Source organism: Fistularia commersonii, chromosome 2 (genome assembly GCF_037954325.1).
Source record: "Fistularia commersonii isolate RoL2024-O1a breed Wild chromosome 2, RoL_Fcom_v1.0, whole genome shotgun sequence".
Taxonomy (NCBI): Eukaryota; Metazoa; Chordata; class Actinopteri; order Syngnathiformes; family Fistulariidae; genus Fistularia; species Fistularia commersonii.
The window spans coordinates 17,598,382-17,621,630 of record NC_141285.1 but is presented as its reverse complement, the minus strand read 5'-3'; the positions used below and the strand labels follow the sequence as shown (position 1 = coordinate 17,621,630).

The following is a 23,249-nucleotide window of genomic DNA, read 5'->3' as shown; positions in this document are numbered from 1 at the left end:
GCTCAAGGTCCTGGAGTAGCTGAGCCAGTTTCAAGACCTGATCCCAAAAGAAAATCTTTGGAGGGAGCTGAAAGTCCATATTGCCGAGCGACTGGTCAGAAACTTGAAGGATCTGGAGAGGATCTGTATGAAGGAGTGGGTCAAAAAGCAGTGTGTGCGAACCTGGTCAAGAAGTAATGGAAATGTCTAATCTCTTTAATTGCCAATGAAGGTTTCTGTGCCAAATAATAAGTTCTGTTTTTCTGATTTATCAAATACTTATGTCATGCAATAAAAAGGAAACTAATTACTTAAAAATCAAACAATATGTTTTACTGGAATTTATATCAGATTCCGTCACTTACAGTTGAAGAGAATCTATGATAAAAATTACAGATCTCTACATGCTATGCAAGTGAAAAAGCTTAAAAATCAGCAGTTTATCAAATACTTGTTCTCTCCACTATATATGCGCTGTGTGTATACACACACACATACACACACTCGTATATAACTTTGTGGTAATCTCTAAGCTAAAAGTGAAAGTTTTTTAAACATTCAGTTTAGATATAATATACTAGGATTTGCATAGTCATGATAAGGGGTTTTAAAGTTTTTCAGGTTAAATCAACTGATCATAAGATACGCTCCTTGACTTGTTTCTAAATATGTGTTGAGTAATGGAGAGAAAAGTGCAAGGATATTATGTCTCACCGAAATTGACCTTGGATGCTTCATGTAAAAAATTTCCAGATGACTGTTTCACATTAGCACCCACTTGTGAAATTCTATCACCATTAGTGTGTCAGATTTTTCAAACATAAACGAACGATACAGTAACACAGTCTCAAATGTAACTGGGCCATTTCTGAGTCATCAGTAACATGTATGTCTAACTTGAACGGAATCCCAGCAGTTGTTGTATATAGATGCAAAAGCATGTGTTACTTTGCAATCACTGTAACCTGGAGTTTTAACCCTTTCTGTCAAGACTAAGCTAGTCATCCCATCCTTAAGGCTTGTTTAACATCTATACTGAACTTCAAGATATTCCTTTTGGGTTCACAGAGACAAAAGACTGAAAACATGGAAATCCTTTGTCCAGAGGTCTAACAGATGCAGAGATAAAGTGATAAAAAAAGCAGCCAATCCTGTTCTGGTCAGGGTATTTTGTGACCAATTATTTTTGTGTCAAAACTTTTCATTAAAAGTGACTGGGCTTAGAAATGATAAATCATTTTTCACTTACATTGGCTTGGAGCAAAACCAGGTAGCGTGTTTTCTCCTCATAGTTCAGCCTCTCAGCCAGTGTAATGTGTCCTGAAAGGGTGTTTGCAACACTCACTGTACCATTCGAAGTCTGAAAGAAGGGAGAGATTGGTGATATGATAATAGAGTAAATAAAAGTGTATGTGAGCAATAAGTTGCCGATTGCTGAAGAAATTTACAATGGTGTAGAGGGTTTTTATCATGGCATGACTTGTCCATATACCGGGTCATTGGGGTTGTAAAGAACGCTGTATTCGATATGTCCGTTTGGCCCATCGTCAATGTCCGTTGCACCATTATTTCCTGAGAAACCAGTAAATATGGTTGTTCCAACTGGTGTGAGCTAGAGGAAAATATGACAATGAAAACAGATAAATGCAACTGCTCGACAGTCTCCTGTAAGTACGTGTTTACAGTCGAGAGCGCGTGCAAACAGCTATTGATTTAACCACTCCTTTCCATTTGGATTAAAAAGTAATAAAATGAGAAAAAAAAAATCATAAAAGTACATTTTGCAGTCAGCAGCAATGTACAGGCTTATGCACACTGCTGACAGAATAACAAAATGTAAGTGTGAGAACAACTGCTGCTCCCAAGAGCCCTCAGCAAAGTCCAAAGGACCCGGCAGTAGGTAAGAGAGCTTTTTTCAGGGGAGAAGCTCAGCAGTGGAGAGTGACTCACTATATCGTTGAGGCTCCTACATACAGTATATCTATATTAACACACTCTGACAGAATTTTGAAAAAATGGACACGGCGTATAAAGTTGTGGTTCCCTAGAAGCCTGAAGGGAATTATTTTCTATTCTACTTTTCTTCTGAACAGTCATGCACTGCAGACAGGGAATGTCCTGATTATTTGATTACTCCAACGATCCAGTGGCAACTTAATTGTGACGCGTATCTTTGCAGTGCGCATCACATAATGAATTCTGAAGAAGGTATCTAACGACCATTGCCATTTACTTTTTTTTCCATTTTGATAGTGTTATATCCATCCATCTTCTGCGCTCAGGTTTGTGGGGGACATCTTTCCCGGCTATCATTTGATAAGAGGCGGGTTACACCCTACACTGGTCGCCAGTCAATCGCAGACAACATTAATTCAGGGTAATTTTCCCAATTTTTTCCAATCAGCCTGCTGTATGTCTTTGGAATGTGGGAGGAAACTGAAGAACTCGGGGAAACACATGCAAACCCCACACAGAAAAGTCCCCTTCTCGGAATCGAATCAGGGTTCTACGTGCTGTGAGGCTGAAGTGCTAACCACTGCGCCACCGTGTTGCCGATATTGTTATAGTAAACATATGATACATGCACACAATGATAATGCTACCCGGAGGTCCTTACCTCATTTACTGCAACATAGTAGCGCGGATGCTGGAAGCGAGGAGTGTTGTCATTCCTGTCCCTGACAACAATCCTTACCTCGTGTAAAATAACAGTGCCAATCAGTTCATTGGTACACTGAATCTGAACCACAACAGTGGTGATATAGTTGGGAGGCTGAGAAAGGAGAGATAACATACCAATCATCATACAGCATTAAAAGAAAAGTAAGTTAGTATGCAACTACTGTTTACTTTGCTGCTAAGAAACAAGACCTAAGTGTTTCACATAATCTTGCAATTTATACTTAAACAGAGGCAACTGTGCTGACTCTTGTAGACATAGTACCTCACCTAAAACTGAACAACATGATTCGTGCAAGAGACAATAGCAAAGTGATAGGAAAAAAATGAGTAGGAAAAATGTTCCCAAGAAAGTAATAATAATCATTATTTATCCATTATAAATCCCTGTGGGGAAATTCATTATCTGCAATTAACCCATCCATGACGGGTCAATTGACACACCAGGAGGAACTGGGAATCGAACCAGAAATGTTTGGTTCCTTCTGCCTTTGTATAGATATATAGGTAGTTATTTTTAAATGTACAGCCATTTTCTCAGATATACAGTTTATTTTTAGATGTTGGAATCACTTCAATCTATTTTTTTCTTTATTTACACTTGTTTTAATTATTTTATCTTGTATATTTTACTGTTATTTTACCTTATTTTATTCTTATTATATATTTTGATTTTATATATTTATAGATTTTGGTTGCTATGCCACCCTTTGCGCCCTCCAATTGCCTCCTTGGGACAAGTAAAGTTTTTTTTTTATTTTGATTCTTTGTTTAATAAAAGACAGTCATTTGTGTTTTCAAATTACAATTTTACGCACCATTGCTTTATTCTTGTTAATGAACAAATATCTGCATCCAAATAAGGCTGACCTCTGGTCTCAATGCAGCCCTAAGAGCCAAAATACAAATACACCATACCAAGGAAATCTTTCACACAAGGTAAAACCAATAGAGAGATGAGTTTCTTTTCTGTGTATTGAGAAATATTTTCCATCAAATTTTGATATTATGAATAAAACATGTTATTTTCATGAGCACATGTATACTGGGATGAAATAAACTTATTTAACAGTTCCTGACCTATGATAGACAACTGAGCAACATTTTGTTTTTTTACTGTCACAGATACTTAAATACAGTCTAATGAATTTTAATAAAGGTGTGAATGTCAGTCAAAATTTTAAGTACTAGAAAAAAAGTCTTGCACATAAACTTTGACTAGTCGAATGTCAGTTGTTGGTAAAAATGAAAAATGACTTCGAAGAATAAAAATGAAGGCAAAAAAATGCAATCATTCTGAGAAAGAAATTTAATGAATGACAATGAGGTTATGATATTGCAATTGCTGTGGTTTAAAAAACAAATTGATAACAGTGGCCAGCTGCAAAACACTGCATTTATTTTTGTGGTAAATATTTTGAAAAATCTTTAGCTGTAAGGGTGCTCAAGGTAAAAAAATTTAAAGATTTATGTTATGCTGTATTCTCAAATATACCTTTTCCATTAAATTATTATGACCACTAGATTTGAAGTTTGTTCAAGATAGCAATATAAATCAAATTGAAATGAGCACATGCTTAATGTCCCAATCATTTCAATTGCTTCATACCAATCTCAGACTTTATACTAATAAGTATGATAAAATACACAAGACGGAAGGGATTGACGAGTTTTTCCCTTCCAGTTCACAGCCTAAATAGCCTATTGAGCGCAAGCGGCTGGCATTGTTAATAATATATCTTAGCATGTTTCTTTTACATGTTTTCAGGGAGAATACTAAATCATAGCGAATTAGGTGATGGCCAGATTGTGTATATTGTTGTGTATAAGTTGGCAGTTAATAGAGGGAGTGTATGAATCTCGCTGTTTTATCTTAATGCTATTAAATGTGTGGTATAATATTCAGCATTAACAATGAAACTTATTTAACTACATTTCTTTATAATGTGATGGCCGCACCGCCACTTTCTTGATCAAATTATAGCTTTTCTGTATCTTGAAAGCTCTAGAGCAGCAGACCCTCCTGCTGTTGTCTGAGATGAAACTGCTATGGATCGACAACTCAAACCACAAAAAAAAAGTCCCACTGTTGAAAATTTGGACAGGAAATAAGAATGTTCATATGTACCTAGTTGCATTCATCTTGACTGTGACCCCACTGTGAGCTGCCACCTTACCATGGTGGAGTGGTTTGCACATCCCAGTGATCCTGGGAGCTCTGTTGTCAGGGGCTTTATGCCCCTGGAAGGGTCACCCAAGACAAACGGGTCACAAGTGAGGGACCAGACAAAACACAGCTCAGAAGTCCTCCATGAAGAAGAAAAACATTGGACCTAGTCTTCCCTTGCTGGGACATGGGTCAACAGGGCCTCCCTCTTGAGCCAGGCCCGGGTGGGGGCTCAATGGCAAGCACCTGGTAGCCAGGCCCTCACCCAGGGGGCTCAGTCAAGCACAGGCCGAAAGCCTGACATGGGTCCCTCTTCCCTTGGGCTCGCAAACCACAGGAAGGGCCTCGGGGGTCGGGTGCAGTGCAAGCTGGGCGGTCGCCGGAGCAGGGGACCTTGGCGGTCAAACCCTCGGCTACAGAAACTGCCTCTTGGGACGTGGAATGTTACCTTTCCCGGCGGAGAAGGAGCCCAAGATGGTGCGTGAGGCTGAGAGATTCAGACTAGATATACTGACTCACCTCGATGCACAGCATAGTGTCAGGAACCAGGCCTCTTGAGACGGGCTGGACTTTTTTTTTATTCTGGAGTTGCCACCGGTGAGAGGCATCAGGCAGATGTGGGTATATTGATTGCCCCATGACTAGGCACCTGTACATTGGGGTTCAACTTGGTGGACGAGAGGGTAGCCTCCCTCTGCCTTCAGGTGGGAGGACGGGTTCTGACTCTTGTGTGTGGCTATGCACTCAACAACAGCTCAGTTTACCCACCCTACTTAGGGTCCCTAGAGGGATCACTAGATAGCAATCCTACCAGGGACTCCCTCATCCCCTCTCTGGGAGACTTCAATGCTCACGTGGGCAATGACAGTGTGACTTGGAAGGGCCTAACTGGGAGGAACACCCCCGGCCCGATCTGAACCCGAGAGGTGTTTTGTTATAGGACTTCTTTGCTCGTCACAGATTGTTCATAACAAACACCATGTTCAAGCATAAAGGTGTCCATACGCACACTTGGCACCAACACACCTGAAGCCACAGTTCTTTGATCAACCTTGTAGTTGTGTCGTTGGACCTGCACTACCTGGTGCTGAGTACACCCCGATGGTGGGGAAGGATGCTGGCAGACCCAAACGTAACATGAGGCAGAGTCCCCTCTCAGAAGGAGTTTGAACTCTCACTTCTGGCAGAACTACAACCACGTCCCGAGGGAGGTGGGCGACATTGAGTCCAAATGGACCATGTTCTGCGCTTCCATTTTCGAGATGGTAGACTGGAGCTGAGGCCGTAAGGCTGTTAGAGCCTGTTGACGGTCACCCTCGAAGTCGCTGGTGGACCCCAGTGGCGAAGGAGTCCTATCGGGCCTTTCTGGCCTGTGGGGCCGACAAGTACCGGCAGGCCAAGCGGCAAGCCGCTTCAGTGGTTGCCGAGGCAAAAATTCGGGCTTGGGAGACCATGGAGAACGACTTCCGGTGGGCGTCGAGGAGCTTCTGGTCCATCATCCAGCAGCTAAGGAGGATCGGGAAGCAGTGCTCCATCAACACGGTGTACAATGGGAGCAGGGTGCTGCTGACCTCAACTCAAATATACAAATATATTTTATAAAGATACTTCCAAGATCTCCTCAACCCCTCCAGAGTCCCTCGGAAGCAGAGCTGGGGGACTCTGGTGCGGACACACCTATTTTCAAGGCTTAAGTTGCTGATGCAGTCAAAAAGCTCTTCAATAGCAGACCCTGCTAGTGGATGAGGTCCACCCTCGGTTCCTCAAGTCTTTGGATGCTGTAGGGCTGTCCTGGCTGACAGGTATTGCGTGGTTGCCGGGGACGGTGCTGCAGACCAGGGTGGTGATCCCCCATTTTAAAAAGGGGGATCGGAGGGTGTGCTCCAACTAACACACTCCTCAGACTCCCTGGTAAGGTCTATAAAGCTGTGCTGTAGAAGAGAAGAGGGTATTCCGGGGTGTTGATCAAGGAGGAGCAGTGTTGTTTTTGTCCAACAGTGCTGCCCTTTGTCACCAATTCTGTTCAAAACTTTTATGGACAGAATTTCTAGAGGCAGCCAGGGCGTTAAGGGTGATATGGTTTGGTGGCTGCAGAAATGATTCTTTGCTTTTTGTAGACAATGTGGTTTGGTTGGCTTCATCAGGCCATGATCTCCAGCTCTCACTGGAGTGGTTTGCAGCCGAGTGCGAAGCGTCCGGGATGAGGATCAGCACCTCCAAATGCGAGGCCATGGTGCTCAATTGAAAAAGGGTGGAATGCCCAATCTGGGTCGGGGAAGAAGTCCTGCACCAAGTGGAGTTCAAGTATCTTAGGGTCTTGTTTGTGAGTGAGGGACGGATGGAGCGGGAGATCGACAGGCTGATCGGTGTGGTCTCTATATCGATTTGTTTTTGTGAAGAGGGAGCTGAGCCAAAAGCTCGATCGCCTATGTCACGACCTATGGGTAGTGATCGAAAGAACGAGATTGGAGATACAAGCGGTTAAAATGAGTTTACTCTGCAGATTGGCAAACTCTCCCTTAGAGATTGTGTGAAAAGTTCAGTCATCTGAGAGGAGCTCAGAGTAGAGCCGCTGCACCTCCGCAAAGAGAGGAGTCAGATGAGGTGGCCTGGGCGTCTGGTCAGGATGCCTCCTGGATGCCTCCCAGGGGAAGTATTCTGGTCATGTCCATCTGGGAAGAGACCATGGGGAGCCTCCAGGACATGCTGGAGAGACCATGTCTCAAGGCTGGTCGGGGAACACCTTGGGGTCCCCATAGAAGCTGGACCATATGGCAGTGGAGAGGGAGGTCTGGGCCTCACCAATGCGGCTGTTGCCCCCGCTACCTGACTCCGGAAAAGCGGGGAAAGATGGATGGATGGATGGATGGATGGCTGTGAGACCGTTGCACAGAGATGGCCTTACTGACAGTCACATTACCTAAATACTTTTTAACAGACATATTAATATACATAATGTGTGTATTTAAAAACATTTAGTATCTCTTTAGTGTCCTGCTTACATGGTATTGACAGTTAACTTACATCTCTGTCGAGAACACGCCCTGTGCTGTTTAGGTACAGCCTCTGCTGTGATGGTTCCAGTATCACCCAGTAGTCATAGTTGTCCAGGAGAGTCAATGAAATGGTTCGGCCTGGGTCTTGGGCACGGCCATTTATCTGCATATTTTCCACCAATATGGTACCTGTGGTGGTATAAATGATTCATATTAGCAAATTGAAGAGGACATGTGAATACTTTCTTGTGTCTAACAAAGACATTATCATACAAACAGACCATTGCAAACTATTAATTTCACTTTAATTTTAATATCGGAGAATATAAGAGAATGTATCCTCAGGGCGACACAGGCGCCAGCCTCAGGAGGGCACTGTCCAGTATCTCCCTGAGCCAGTCCCAAGCCCGGATAAATGCAGAGGGTTGCATCAGGAAGGGCATCCAGTGTAAAACTTTCCAAAACAAAACACGCAAATCAAACCTAATAACCAGATTATACCGGATCGGTCGAGGCCCAGGTTAACTACAACCGCCATAGGTACCGATGAACCAGGGAACCAATTCAAACGGAGAGGAGGAGGGCATGTTTGGAAGCAGTGAGGGAAGGGGTAAGGCAAGAGTCTGGGACTAAGAGTAAGGACTTTGAATATTGGGACTATGATAGGAAAAGGTAGAGAGTTTGTTGACATCATGCAGAGAAGGAAAGTGGATAAAGTGTGTGTCCTGGAGACCAGATGGAGAGGTAGTAAGGCCAGAAGCTTAGGAGCAGGCTCTAAGTTGTACTGTGATGGTACTCACAAGAAGAGAAATAGAGTAGGAGTTATCTTGAAGGAGGAGTTTGTTCGGAATGTTCTGAAGGTGAAAAGAATGTCAGATAGACTTATGAGTCTGAAACTGGAAATTGAAGGTGTGATGCTCAATGTTGTTAGTGGCTATGCCCTGGAGGTGGGATGTGAGTTTGAGGAGAAGGGGATGTTCTGGAATGAGCTAGATGAAGTGATGCAGAATATCCCCAGAGATGAGATAGTGATAATTTGTGCAAACTTCAGTTGGCATGTTGGTGCAGGCAATCAAGGGGATGAAGAAGTGATGGGCAGATTTGGTATAGAGGATAGGAATGCAGAGGGACAGATACTGGTAGACTTTGCCTAAAGGACAGAAATAGCTGGAGTGAATACTTTTTTCCAGAAAAGACAGGAACATAGGGTAACTTAGAGGAGCTGTGGTAGGAGCACGCAGGTAGACTACATCTTGTATAATGAGGTAACCTGAAAGAGAACAGTGACTGCAAAGTAGTTGTAGGTGAGAGCGTAGCCAGACAGCATAGGATGGTGCTTTGTGGGATGACTCTGGTGACATGTGAGATCAAGAGGACAAAGGCAGACCAGAGGACATAGTGGTGGAAGCTGAAAAGGGAGGAGGGTTGTACGGTTTTCAGGGAGGAGTTGAAAAAGGCTCAGAGTGGTCAGGGAGAGCTTCCAGATGATTGGACAACTACAGGTCGTGTTATCAGGAAGACAGGTAGGAGAGTACTTCCTCCATCTGGAAGGAAAGTAGATAAGGAGACTTGGTGGTGGAATGAGGAAGTGCGGGAGTATACACAGAGAAAGCGATTAGCAAAGATGAAGTGGGACACTGAGAGGACTGAAGAGAACAGACGGGAGTACAGGGATATACAACGAAAGGTAAAGATAGAGGTAGCAAAGGCAAAACAAAGGGCGTATGCTCGGTTGGACAATAAGGAGGGAGAGAATGATTTATACAGGTTGATGAAACAGAGAGATAAAGATGGAAAGGATGTACAACAGATCCAAGGGATTAAGGATAGAGAGGGAAATGTATTGACAGATGCTCGAAGACTAATGGGAAGATGGAAAGAGTACTTTGAAAAGCTGATTGATGTGGAAAATGAAAGAGAGGCAAGGGTAGAGGAGGTGACTTGTAGATCACAAAGTAGCAGAGAGTAGTAAAAGTGAAGTGAGGAATGCATTGAGGAGGAGTGGAAAGGCAGTTGGTCTGATGAAATACCTTTGGAGGTGTCTAAGAGAGGCAGCGGTTTAGTTTCTTAATAGATTATCAAACAGGATCTTAGAGAGTGAGAAGATGCCTGAAGAATGGAGACGAAGTGTCATGGTGCCCAGTTTAAGAATAAGGGTTATGTGCAGAATTGCGGCAACTATAGAGGGATAAAGTTGATGAGCCATACAATGAAGTTATGGGAAAGAGTAGTGGAAACTAGACTGAGAGCAGAAGTCAGTATTGGTGAACAGCTATATGGCTTCATGCTTAGAAAGAGTACTACAGATGCATTATTGACTTTGAGAATGCTAATAGAGAAGTGCAGAGAAGGCCAGAGGGAGCTGCATTGTGTTTATGTAGACCTAGAAAGAGCATATGACAGGGTGCCAAGAGAGGAACTCTCATATTGTATGAGGGAATCTGGAGTGGCAGAGAAGTGTGTTAGACTGGTGCAGGACATGTATGCTGGCTGTGAGACAGTGGTATGGTGTGCTGTAGGGGTAACAGAGAAGTTCAGGGTGGAGATGGAACTCCATCAGGGATCAGCTTTAAGCCCCTTATTGTTTTCAGTGGTGATGGACAGGCGGACAGATAAGGTTAGACGGGAATCTCCATGGACCATGATGTTTGCAGATGATTGTGATCTGTAGAGAGAGTAGGGAACAGGTTGAGGGAAATCTAGAGAGGTTTAGGTATGCGCTGGAAAGGAGAGGAATGAAGATTAGTTGCAGCAGAGGGGTATATTTGTGTGAATGAGAGGAACTCTGGTGGAATGGTGATGCTACAAGGAGTGGAGATCAAGAAGTTAGAGGATTTCAGGAACTTGGGGTCAACAGTCAAGAGCAACAGAGAGTGTGGTAAAGAGGTGACGAGGTGGACTAGAAACAGTTACAATGATGAAAAGACAGGAGGCAGAGCTAGAGGTCGCAGAGATGAAGAAGTAAGGTTCTCTTTGGGAGTGACCAGGCTGGATAGGATCAGGAATGAGTCTATCAGAGGAACATGTTAGATGTTTTTGAGAGGTCAGAGAAGCCAGACTGAGCTGATTCGGTCATGTACAGAAGAGGGATAGTGAATATATTGGTTGATGGATGCTGGATGCCAGGCAGGAGGTCTGAAGAAAGACCAAAGAGAAGATTTATGGACATAGTGATAGAGTATATGAAGGTAGTTGATGTGAGGGAGGAGGATACAGAGAAAAAGGTTAGATGGAGAAGGTTGATTTGCTGTGGTGACCCCTGAAGGGAGAAGGCGAAAGAAGAAGACGAAGATCAGAGAATATAAGAGAACAAAATATACAAAAAATGTCAGTGAGAGTTGTGAGACCCAAAACAAACTGACGAAAACACGGAATGTTTGAGTCACCAATCAAATAGTCAAATATTAAAAAAATCGTATGATTTTTGAATCCCTGTCGCATTGTATTTATACCTATTCAACTCACAAAAAGCAGTGAAGATATGGATGTAAGAAGGTTGTATGATGAAGTTGACTCAAAATCATACACTGTTTCTGATGTACCAAACCACTTTGAGGATTATGAAAGAACATGAGTTTTTCTGCTAGAATGTTGTACAACATCGCTTCAAAAATATATAAAGCTGTTAATATTACGAGCACCAGGGATGACTGACCTCGAGCTTTGAGAGAGTTTGCTAAACCTGATGAGCACTTGATGAACTGTCTACCAAAAATTAACTACTGGACGTAGTGAGTAAAAGGAATATTGGAATTATCCTTGGATATTCTCTTCAATAGCTCTAAAATGATCTCCCTTGCATTCATCTTGACTGCTCAATACTGTAATTCTATCATCCTATTGAGAATTAAGCTGTAATTTCATTAACTAAATGGGTTTGCTTACACTCAAACAATGTGTTTAAATTATGCACACATTACTGATCTTCAAAAAGTACTTGACATGCATCCCAAATATGACAACTGAAAAATAAATAGTGGCTAAAATTGTGTAGGTACTTTAATGGCACAATAAATTACAACAAATTGTATTTTATCTGCTCATACAGCTCCACTTTGAACTGTTACCTTATCCTGGTGGAAGTTTTGTCTATCGAAGTGGGAATCAGCCTCTAGTAGGGTCTCCCAGTGCAAGGTAGAATTCAAAGTACCCTGATGATAGATGACAAGCAGTCAAAAAATACCTCTCCAGAATTATGGAGACTGGGTACACTCCTGAAGAAAGGGGTGGGAGGTGTGCTTACTTGCTAGTGCCCTTTGGCTGAAACTTGAACCACAACGCTTGGTCTAAACAACAAGCTTGAACAAAAGATGGGCAGTTAACCTTGCTTTGGGTTCACAAACAACAAAAGGAGACATTGGGGTTGAGTGCTGAATATTAAGGGTGGCAGATAGCAGTGGAGAAAAGAGCTGCTTGCTATAAGCAGTGGCAAACCGGTTCTTGGGGTATGGCACGCCACCTCTTTTGGGGGGGGGGGGGGGGGGGGGGGGAATCAGAGCTAGTATGAGAGGCAGAAGAGCACAAAGCAGAAAAAGTCATATTGCCCAATGGCATGGCATCGGGTCTAAAATCCAACTAGACACAACACAATGCTCTTCTTCCTGTGTGAGAGGTGAAAGGCTGTCAAGCAAAAAGAAGGAGGCCTTTCCTTCAAAGGTGACCCATGAGTCTCTAAAAACTGCTGTCAGGGATTCAGCCTTGGTTGCAGTGAAGTGAAAAAAAAACCTTGGTGTGGGAGGAGTTGGAAGAAGCCATGAGATGACTTTACAGCTGTTAATAGCATGGGCGGAGATGTATTGAACTTGACTGGAAATATCATAAAACTGTGAAAAGAGCACTTTAAAGAACACCGAACCTCAAATGAAGGTCCCTCCATACAGGAGGCAGACTGAGGATCCTCGTGAGTATTTGTCTTCATGGATAAATATATGAGGTTAATGCATTCCTAGAGAAGTGCATCAGCTGCAAAGCAGCCAATGTTGATGAGAGCCCTCCAAAGACGTTGAGGGTGCAAAGCATTGTGAGGTTGTTGTTCCTGCCATTCCTTTTCAATTTTTGTTGAAATGACATGGTTGAATTGAAAATTGCAAGAATCCTTTGAAAAAGCATGAAAGAATTACACAGTGTGTATTTCAGCTATTCATGGAACAGTGAACCAGCTCTTGGTGTGGATTGTTACTCATGCTGTCTAAACAAACTTTTCAGACTTGGAGAAGGCATCTGACCATGTCCCATGGGTTGTCCTGTGGCAATTTGCTATGGTAGTAAGGTGTCACTGGGTTGTTTTTCCGAGCAATCTGGTCTCTTGGAATCTTGGCACAATGTCAAACACATGTGTGGTGGTGTTGGGCTCCCCTAGAACTGCCTTTTGTCTCAGATCCTATTTGTGGTATTCATGGATAGGATTTTTGTACACAGTTAGGGGAGGAAAGTGTCTAGGGGCCCCAGTATTGTTTCTCTACTTATGTAGACAATGTGGCATTTTTGGCTTCACCACAAACTGACCTCCATTAGGCATTGGGACAACTGGTGGCCAAGTGTGAAACAGTCAGGATTAGAGTCAGGGTCTCCAAGAGGCTATGGTTCTGTCCTGGAAACCGTCCGACTGTCCCCACTGAGTTTGAAATACGGGAGTGAAGGAGTTCATGGATGTCACGAGTGAAGTCAAAAAGAACCGTTAACTGGACAGACAGATCAGTGCTGTGTCTGCAGTGATATGAGCACTGAATCGAATGAAGAAGGAACTGAGTCGAAAAGCAAAGCTCTTAATTTACCACTCTTTTTGGGGCATCAACTCTCACCCATGATCACAAGCTTTGGGTTGTGACTGAAAGAACAACATCCCAGATGCAAGCCACTGAAATGAGTTTCTAAGTAGCAGGCTGGGCTTAGCCTTGAGGTAAAATGAGCAATACAGAGAGCTGGGGGGGATAGCGGGGAGAAGAGCAGGGCCCTATGCAAGGATACATCCAGATCAACTACCACTTGCATTCTGTGGATGCATATCTGCGAGGAGGTCCTATGGCTGACTCAAAACATGCTGAAGGCCTTATCCTTCCTCGCTTGAGAACATCTTCAGGTTCCCCAGGGATGAAGTGGAGAGCCAAGGTTCACCTCTCCAATCTGCTCCTACCATGACCCAGCCCCAACTAAGCAGTGGGACAATAATCATGATGATGATGATGATGATGACTGTGAGGATAATATATCTTTTTTGCCAAGGCCAAGACTAAGAAAAGAGTATGGAGGAATGATGGAAGCCTTTGAATTATAATTCTAATATAAAGTTCTGAATTTCAATCTTTGCTGCTGATTACAGCAGGTGGATTTAGTGATTTGGTATGTTGTGATCATATGAAAAAATATTTGTATTAAAAAAATAAAATTGTGTATTCCTGTTACACTACAATAAAATATTAGTTTCATAAATAGAGCTCATCCTTAGTAAATAGTGGGGTGAATGACATCGACTGTAAAAAAAAAAAAAAAAAATTGATTCCAGAAAAATAACAAAAGGAGTCTTTGTACATCAAGTTAACTGACCTGTTATGTTTACAAATTTCTTGATTTCTTTTATTCTGCTGTGCCAACTTTTTCCTCACTGCTCAGGGTTTTTAGTTGCTCAATCTCAGGCACATAATAAGTTCCAGTCAAAAAAATGCAATGACTAACCCATCTATGCCAACACAAAGTATTTGGCTGCAATATCGTAGTAGATTTAGTCCGTGTCTCCTTTCTAAATGAATAAAGTCATTTTTAGCAGTCTGTGACTCACTCACCCTGGGTTCATCTCTGTTCAGAGGTGCCTGTGATGTGGGCTTCATAGTGGATTAAACCCACAGAGACAGGGCAGAGAACCTACTTTTATCCAAACTATCAATGATCTTGGCATCAGCAGATGATGGCAACAGATAAGAGTTTGGCTATTTCTGATAGAGCTCCAGGTTCTCAATGAAAGAGTAATTGGCATTAAGATTGTATATTGGCTGAGAGATGCTTGAAATTGATTCCATGACCTTAATTCAGAATGGGTGGGGGGGTCACAAACTAATAAGAAATGTAAGAGTGGTATAATAAATATTCGCTGTTAACTTACTAGTTAACTAGTGAGATAGTACATGACTGGAACATACTTTATGCTGTGGATTTTGTCACACAGGACTGTTACTGGTAATGTCCAATATGTGATTGTCTGCATATTGAGTGCTCATTTGCAATTTTCTGTAGTGGACTAAAAACCATTTACCATTAAAGGATGTAATAATCACAAGTGCTGCTGCAATTGGTTTCATTATTGTTTAAGGAAATTAACTACTTAATTAAATGGCAACCCAGGAATTCCATCCATGCCGTGAAAATTACATTGCCAGCCAAATCAATAATCAACCTACCAGCACTCAGTGATGGAGATATGCTCTGTAACTCTAACATCTGAGATGGCTAAATACCAAAATGAATAACATATTAAATCTGACAAAAAAAAAATCAATTTTCTTGTTTTTATGAAGAGTGTTGCTACTCACGCTAATTAATGTCTACTTTGTATATCATTGTCAAATCTTATTGTGCAAACTTGACCTTTCTCCTTGAGAATGTTTCACCTCTCATTCCACAGGATTCTTCAGTTCTAACAGATTGTGGGGAGTTTCCTGTATATAACTGCTGGGATTTGAATTGGGCATTGGTCCAATTTGAGAATGTTCATTATGTTAATGCGGGTGTTGTTCTGCAGCAGCTAGGCTGAATGGGGATTTTATGTAGATATGTGTGTCATTATATGTGTGTTGTCTGGGGAACAAAGGTATCACCGGAGTTGGAATCTGAATATGAAATTGTAAATCCAATGTGTAGATTGTGTAAAAACAAAAGATGTCTGCCAATTGACTTTGGCTGGGGTTCAGGCAGTAGTCGACATGGCCTGGTTTGGGTTGTTGTTGGGTGAAAACAGATCTGCTAGTATGGGTGTGTTGATCCATTTTGGGATGGATCTCATCAGTTGCCACAATAAGATTCGGAAAGAATTGATCATGACTTTGATGACAAAGAACCTTCTTAGAGCCCACGCTTACAGTAGAATCTAATGCTAGTGGCATGAAAACACAGGCCTTGGGAAATCTGAGCCCAAATATTTAAGGTTACTCCATCAAAACAGTGATTTTTGTGATCATTTAATGACACCTGCCACTTCCAAGGTAAATTTATCGAAAAGAGGCGACATTAAGATTGTATCTTTTTTAAACAAATATTTAATTTACTCCAGTGAAAAAAAGGGTTCATTCATTAACAGAATGAGGTAGACTAATTACTATTTTTGACTATGTAGTTTAATCATTGTCCATCCATCTATCAGCACCTGACCCATTTGGCTCTTCCTGTGGGTGGTGAGCCCAGGGGAAGATGGACCCATGTCATTCCTTCGGGCCGGCAGGCTCAGCCAGCATTCCAAAGTCTTTACTCTTCATGGGTGGCCATTTTCATTAGACACAGCCTTTATAAACACAACAGAAATGTTCACCAGTCAAGGGATCCACTCTACAGTACTCATTGCCAAAATCACAGTGTATTACAAACCACCAAGTAAAGAGATATGTTTAGTAACAGCCATCTTAGGTCTCCAAATGTTGAATAAGCTTCAATCGTGTTTTATATGTTTCGAGTTGAAAAACATCTGTCTATTCATGTACTACTTCTGTCAAAGTAAACAAGCCAAAGAGAAAGGGGGGAAAAAAAGCAGCACCTGTTTTGTTCAGCAAGGAACGGTGTTGCTGTAATCTGTGTCAAAAAAGTAAAGTGTATTTCCATTTCCATTTCAGTTTTTAAATAAGTGACGTTAGTCACACATTTGCAGGTTTTTTACATAGCCTTGAGCAGAATTTCGTCAATGCAGAGCATGAAATTAACACCCTGCCATTTTCTAAAATTGAGTTAATTTCAGCTTGGGTTAAAAGTATATTTTTTTTCCCTCAATCACACTGTCAGGAAGCTAATTTTTCTGTGGATTGCCTAAAATAGCATAGATGCAAACAGAATTTCCTAACTCAAATTTGATAAATAACACTGACTATGGCAAAGAGTAAAGACACTGATCATGAGCAGGTTCTTCATAATTTCATTTATAAGTAATCATTATTTAATGGACATTATCAACAAGTGTTGCATTACATACATCCTAGAAACATTTCACGGTTAAAAAGCCTGTAATGTGTTGTATAATATGTGCTTTTCACATGTAAACTGTTATACAGTAACATTTGGTTCAAGAGATCTTATACTTAATATGTCTAAATTCCATCATTGTTTATCAGAGAACCACTGGCATAGGGTTGTTATTAAGTAGTGCTATTACATTATCTAAATACAAATACATATACATATACATAACTTATTACAAAAGTACCTCCAGTTGAGTGTCAATGGTTACTGTATGTGTGCGTCATTCACCTTTAGGCAGACTTCTGGATTTATCTGGCCTGCTGTAACTCAGCAGAGCGAACAGAAGGTACAGTATTTATCCATCATCTACTGCTTATCCTACTTAGGGTCGTGGGGGATCCCAGCTGCCATTGGGCGAAATGCAGAGTACACCCAGGACTGGTCACCAATCAATTGCCGCATATAGAGACAGACAATCATTCACACATCTGGACACATTTTCTGATTTTTTACAATTAAATTTTTTACAATCAAACCAGGGTCCTTTGTGCTGTGATTTCTACACACACACACACACAGACACGTACGTATACATATTTCTACACACACACACACACACACACACACACACACACACACACACACACACACACACACACACACACACACACACACACACACACACACACACACACACACAGACACAGACACACACACATATCTACATATATACCTGTATAGTGTGAGAACAAGTATTTTATAAACTACTGATTTGTCAGCTTTTCCCATTTGCAAAGCACTAGAGGTCTGTAATTGTTATCAGAGGTACTCTTCAACTGTGAGTGATGGAATCTATAAGAAAAATTCTGAATAACAGATTGCATGATTTCTAAGTAATTAATTTGCTTTTAATTGGATGACATAAGTATTTGATCACCTACCAACCAGTAAGAATTGAGGCTCTCACAGACCTATTTGTTCTTCTTAAAGAAGCCCTCCTGTTCTCCACTCATTACTTGTATTAACTGCACCAGTGTGAACTCATTTCCTATGTAAAAGAGACCCATTCAAACACTCAGTCATACAAACTACAACCTGTCCCCAATGCCCAAGACCAGAGAGCTGTGTAAGGACATCAGGGATTAAATTGAAGACCTGCACAAGGCTGGGATGGGCTATAGGACAATAGGCAAGCAGCTTGGCGAGAAAGCAACACATGTAGGCACAATTATTAGAAAATGGAAGAGTTCAAGATGATGGTCGATCTCCCTCAGTCTGGGGCTCCATGCAAGATCTCACATCACGGGGCATCAGTGATCATAAAGCAGATGAGTGATCAACCCAGAACTATACGTCTGAACCTGGTCAATGACCTGAAGAGAGCTGGGACCACAGTCTCAAAGAAAACCATTAGTAACACTCTGCGCTGTCATGGATTAAAATCCTGCAGCACAGCAGGGTCCCCCTGCTCAAGCCAGCACATGTCCTGGCTCGTCTGAAGTTTGCCAATGACCATCTGGATGATCCAGAGGAGGAATAGAAGAAAGTCGTGTGGTCTGATGAGACAAAAATAGAGCTTTTTGGCCTAAAATCCACTCGCTGTGTTTGGAGGAAGGAGAATGATGATTACAACCCCAAGAACACCAGCCCAACCATGAAGAATGGAGGTGGAAACATTATTCTTTGGGGATGTTTTTCTGCCAATTGGACAGGACAACTGCACCGTATTGAGGGGAGGATGGATGGGGCCATGTATTGCAAGATCTTGGCCAACAACTTCCTTCCCTAAATAAGAGCCTTGAAGATGGGTTGTGGCTGGGTCTCCCAGCATGACAACGAGCCGAAACACACAGCTAGGGCAATTAAGGAGTGGCTCTGTAAGAAGCAGCCCAAGGTCCTGGAAAGGCTGAGCCAGTCTCCAGATCTGATCCCAATATAAAATCTTTGGAGGGAGCTCAAAGTCAAGCAATTGCCCTGAAACTTGAAGGATCTGGAGAAGATCTGAATGGAGGAGTGGTTCAAAATCCCTGTTGTAGTGTGTGCAAACCTCGTAAGGAACTACAGGACTACGGGAAATATCCGGTCTCTGTCATTGCCAACAAAGGTATCTGTGCCAAATATTAAGTTCTGTTTTCTGACGTATCAAATGCTTATGTCATGCAATAAAAAGCAAATGAATCACTCAAAAATCATACAATGTGTTTTACTGGATTTTTGTTTTAGATCCCGTCACTTACAGTTGAAGAGTATCTATGATAAGAATTAGAGACCTCCACATGCTTTTCAAGTGGGAAAATCTGAGTTATGTTTTTAACAACAAATAGAGCAGATGGCACTGCACAATACATCATAGGTTTCACACACATCAATTTGCAGGCAATGCATGAGGGATTAGATAAAGGTCCAGCTTACTCACTGTCAGTAATCCTGACCTTCATCTACTACATATACTCCAGCAGTCCATTGCCTTTCAACAGAAACTTGTCACTACAGTAGAAGGGGTTAACTTAAGTAATGTATAGTGTCATTTGAGACCTGATTTACCAGAAAATTGGATGAATACTCTTTGTGTATAACGTCAGTCCATCATTTGAATTTGAGATAACTTTGTCTCTGAAAGATATTAAAACATTTTATACATTTTGAGAAAAAATAATTAAATCTTACACAGCAAATTCTTGTTTCAATAACATAATTGTTTCTCATAATTCAATGTTAACTACTTTATTAAATACATCTTGATAGTACTAGGTAGCACTGCATCTTTATGTCAAGGGTCAAACGGAAAAAAAGGAAAGGGAAAACTAGACATTCTGATCTTAAAAAGTGCAAAAGTAAGTATCAAAGACATGCCAGGTTTTGGTGTGTGTATATGTGTGCAGTTGTATACAGTGCTTGTGGAGCTCCTGATAGTCAAGATGTCTCAGTACACTCTTTATAGCTGACAGGATAGTTAGGTCATAATCACTGATGCAATTATGCTGACTAAAACTCCATAAAAACTCAAAACATTTCCCTTAAATTTTATACTATATAGTACTTGTAGAAAAAAAGGGAAGTTTATATGCAGCTGCTTGTGTGACAGTTCACAAGTGAATCATTCAAATTTGATATCAGGTAAATATGAATGTGTAGGAAGTGTCATTTTCATTTCTGGGTTGAATTTAACTGACTCATTTAGATTACAGTCAGTTCACATAATGCCAGTTAAAAGATCCCCTATTATCACTCTTTGTATTTTGGCTTACTGGTGTCAACTGCTTATCTTTTGGACAGTGTGGAACAACTGACATATGACATATAAAATCGTCTGTTTCTAAGAGTCAGCAAGCCAAGTGGCACAGGGCTAGGATTTCTCAACTGATGACACCATCCAGACAGATATGGTTCTGCTGCTTAGTAGGAGAAAATCCCATGTGGGTCGCAATGGTATAATCGTGCTCTATAGTCCCTTCACGTACACATAATGGAGAGCTGCAGTAAAAGAACTCCAGAATTCCCTCAGAGATATGAAAAGCAAACATATTCCAATATCACATTATTCATTTAAGTTAACAATCCTATAGTATTCTGAAAACACATCACATTCACATCAACTACAAATGTAAAATAAAGGCATCTTGACATCTCTCTTTCGCTAAATTAATCAATATCAAAAAAGTTGGTTGAGTTTAGTATGAGACTATGTATCTGTTTGTGTTTATTAATACAGTGTACAGACACACACACACGCATGCACACACACGCACGCACACACACACACACAAACACATACACACTACTATGAAAGGATTTGCATCAGGATTTGTGTACTTTATATTGATAATTACTAACACAGAAGGTTACCTATCATGCAAATTGTGTTACAGCACTGAGTAAAGCATGAATGGCCCATTTCTATGGCTTAATGAGGATAAGTACATAGCGATTTACAGCAGATACAGAGGCAATTATGTTGACCGTTTATCTACACAGTATACTGTAATTGAGTATTTATTTGCAAATCAAACACAAAACTATCTTACAAAAAAGGTAAACAAATGTAGTCGTCTAATTAGGGTCAAGTGTCTGGGGATGTAGACTTTTATTTGCTACTTTAGCATTGATAAACAAGGGCATTCAGTGTCTTGAAAGTAAAAAGAGTTTACAATAAATCATGCTATCGGCTTGATGAGCTTGTTAAGCTCACACATATTAACAAGTCATAGTTTTTGTGCAAAAGCATTTAGAATGCACTGTATGTTATTAGTAAATGAGTTTCACTGAATGTCATGCCCTCCTGTTTTGCTCTCTAATCCATAAGGAGCAGGTGTTGTGCACTAATCCCAGCCTTTCAGCTTCCCCCTAATTATATAGTGATGACCCAGCAATCATCATAACAGGATGTGATCGTACATTGTGAACAGGGTGTGATATTAGAGTATAATCGTGCATGTGAGAAACATGTATTCAACTGAAAGAAGCTGTTCAATTACTATTTTGACATTTGCATAAAATTCCAAAAACAGATAAAGAAATCAATCTATCAATCAATAAATTATATGTGTTATACACACACACCAACACCTTCACTATACAGTTTCTATTAGGAGCAAGCCCTCACACATGCACGCACAACAGTATGCATACACATTTTGCAAATTAATGTGAACAAAACAGCCAGGTTGTTTTGTTTGAGTAACAAAATCACACCCCCACAGAACCAAATTGGCCACTTGGGTGACTGAAACCACACATTGCCCAGATGTTTCCTCTTCTGTTAAATTGCAATCATTATATGCAGGCAGGAAAGGAACAGCCAAAGGTCTTGTTTGCAAAAATAAAGACAAACCTATGAAAATATGAAAAGACTGTAAGCAACATAAATTAACTTAAATTTAATCAGTTATCCTATTTTCTGAATATGACCTACAGTGGTCTTTTTCTCTGAACTCCAAATAGGAGGGTCAGCAAGTCTAGTGAAAGTAAGACCAAGTGCCAACTGTTTAGGAACCAAAGGTCTTATTAGTTAGTATCTTACCCTCTTAGCCAAATGAGCTTGTGAGTCAACGTTGTTGAAGGCCTACTATGGAAAATGTGTAAAAAAAAGGCATGTTTATGATGGTGTATACTGTATATCCAGGGATTATCAGCTTGAATATAAAGCACACTCAATGTTATTGTTTTCTCTTCATTTGTGGAGACTGGTTAGTATTTCCAACTGAAAGCAAAAATGTTTAAATCTAAATCACAATGTATGCCATTTGACATTTCATTCTGGTTTGTTGTTTAAACAAACACATTTTGCAACCTGGTGCTGCCTCAGCCGATCTTCCCTTAACCATATCGGTGTGTTTTGTTATTACACCTTTCCAGTTAACTACAGATAATATAGTGGTGGCCATCGTGAAAGTTGGCTGTAACAGATGTGCCCGAATGGTAAAATCTTTGTAGGGAAATAAAAAATATAGGGAAAGAACATATTTTTTTTTAATTTAGATGTTGGATTCATATCCTGGACATCAAACTTCCCAAGGCCTTGTTGTTTCTTGAGACCTTTACACCCATCTTCATGAAAGACTTACAAATTACAGACTCATGCTACACTAGAAGTCCCATACATCACTTTCTTCTCCTGCTGACAACTCCATTGTTCCAAAACAGAAGAATTCAGGCCTATGGTTGGACTCAAGCTCTATTAACTACTTCCAGCTTTGGGGTGTCGCTCATAATAAAACTGGAAAAGCTGAGGTGAAATAACTTTCTTTCTTTAAGATTCATGTCAAAGTAGCAATATCATGCTGTTGCTGTCTTTAATACCCAAGTGATGGGATGAAAAAGGCCATTCTACTGTCGATCTCAGACAAATTGCTTTTGAATAAATGTGAGGTATGTTTTCCCCTCAGTAATTATGAGTTCAATAATACCTTAAAATGAGGTGTTAAAAACAAGGGGGACAAAATCAATGACAATCCAGCTTAGTGCTAATATCTTTCGATGTTCCAATATCTGTTTCCAGCAATAATGGACACTGTAATTTATGCACTGTGCCTAAACCGATTATATGCAAAAAAAAAAAAGCCAAGACAACAAGCAGGATAGCGTACATGTCTCACAAATGAAGAATGAAAGAAGGAGATGAAAGAAAACAGGAAGAAAAACGGAGGGAAAAAGGAAGAAAGAGGAGGGAATTATATTCATTTTTCAGAAGGGAGTTAATGAGTCCATGGTGGTTGGGAAAACACTCACATAGGCTGGCATATCTCATTAATTGTTTAAACTGCCCCTTTGAATCC

The 23,249-nt window shown here is 40.9% G+C and overlaps 1 protein-coding gene across 1 annotated transcript in view; it reads right to left on the bottom strand.

The window, feature by feature from the left end:
- The window catches only part of LOC147236591 (protocadherin-15-like), a 159,808-nt gene that overhangs the window by 95,454 nt on the left and 41,105 nt on the right, over positions 1 to 23,249 (bottom strand). The window contains exons 5-8 of the mRNA XM_086171289.1: positions 7,850 to 8,010; positions 2,597 to 2,752; positions 1,472 to 1,591; positions 1,229 to 1,339 (exon numbers count right to left, since the gene is read on the bottom strand). Coding sequence (XP_086027415.1) covers positions 1,229 to 1,339; positions 1,472 to 1,591; positions 2,597 to 2,752; positions 7,850 to 8,010 — 548 coding nt within the window. The remainder of the gene's footprint in view (positions 1 to 1,228; positions 1,340 to 1,471; positions 1,592 to 2,596; positions 2,753 to 7,849; positions 8,011 to 23,249) is intronic.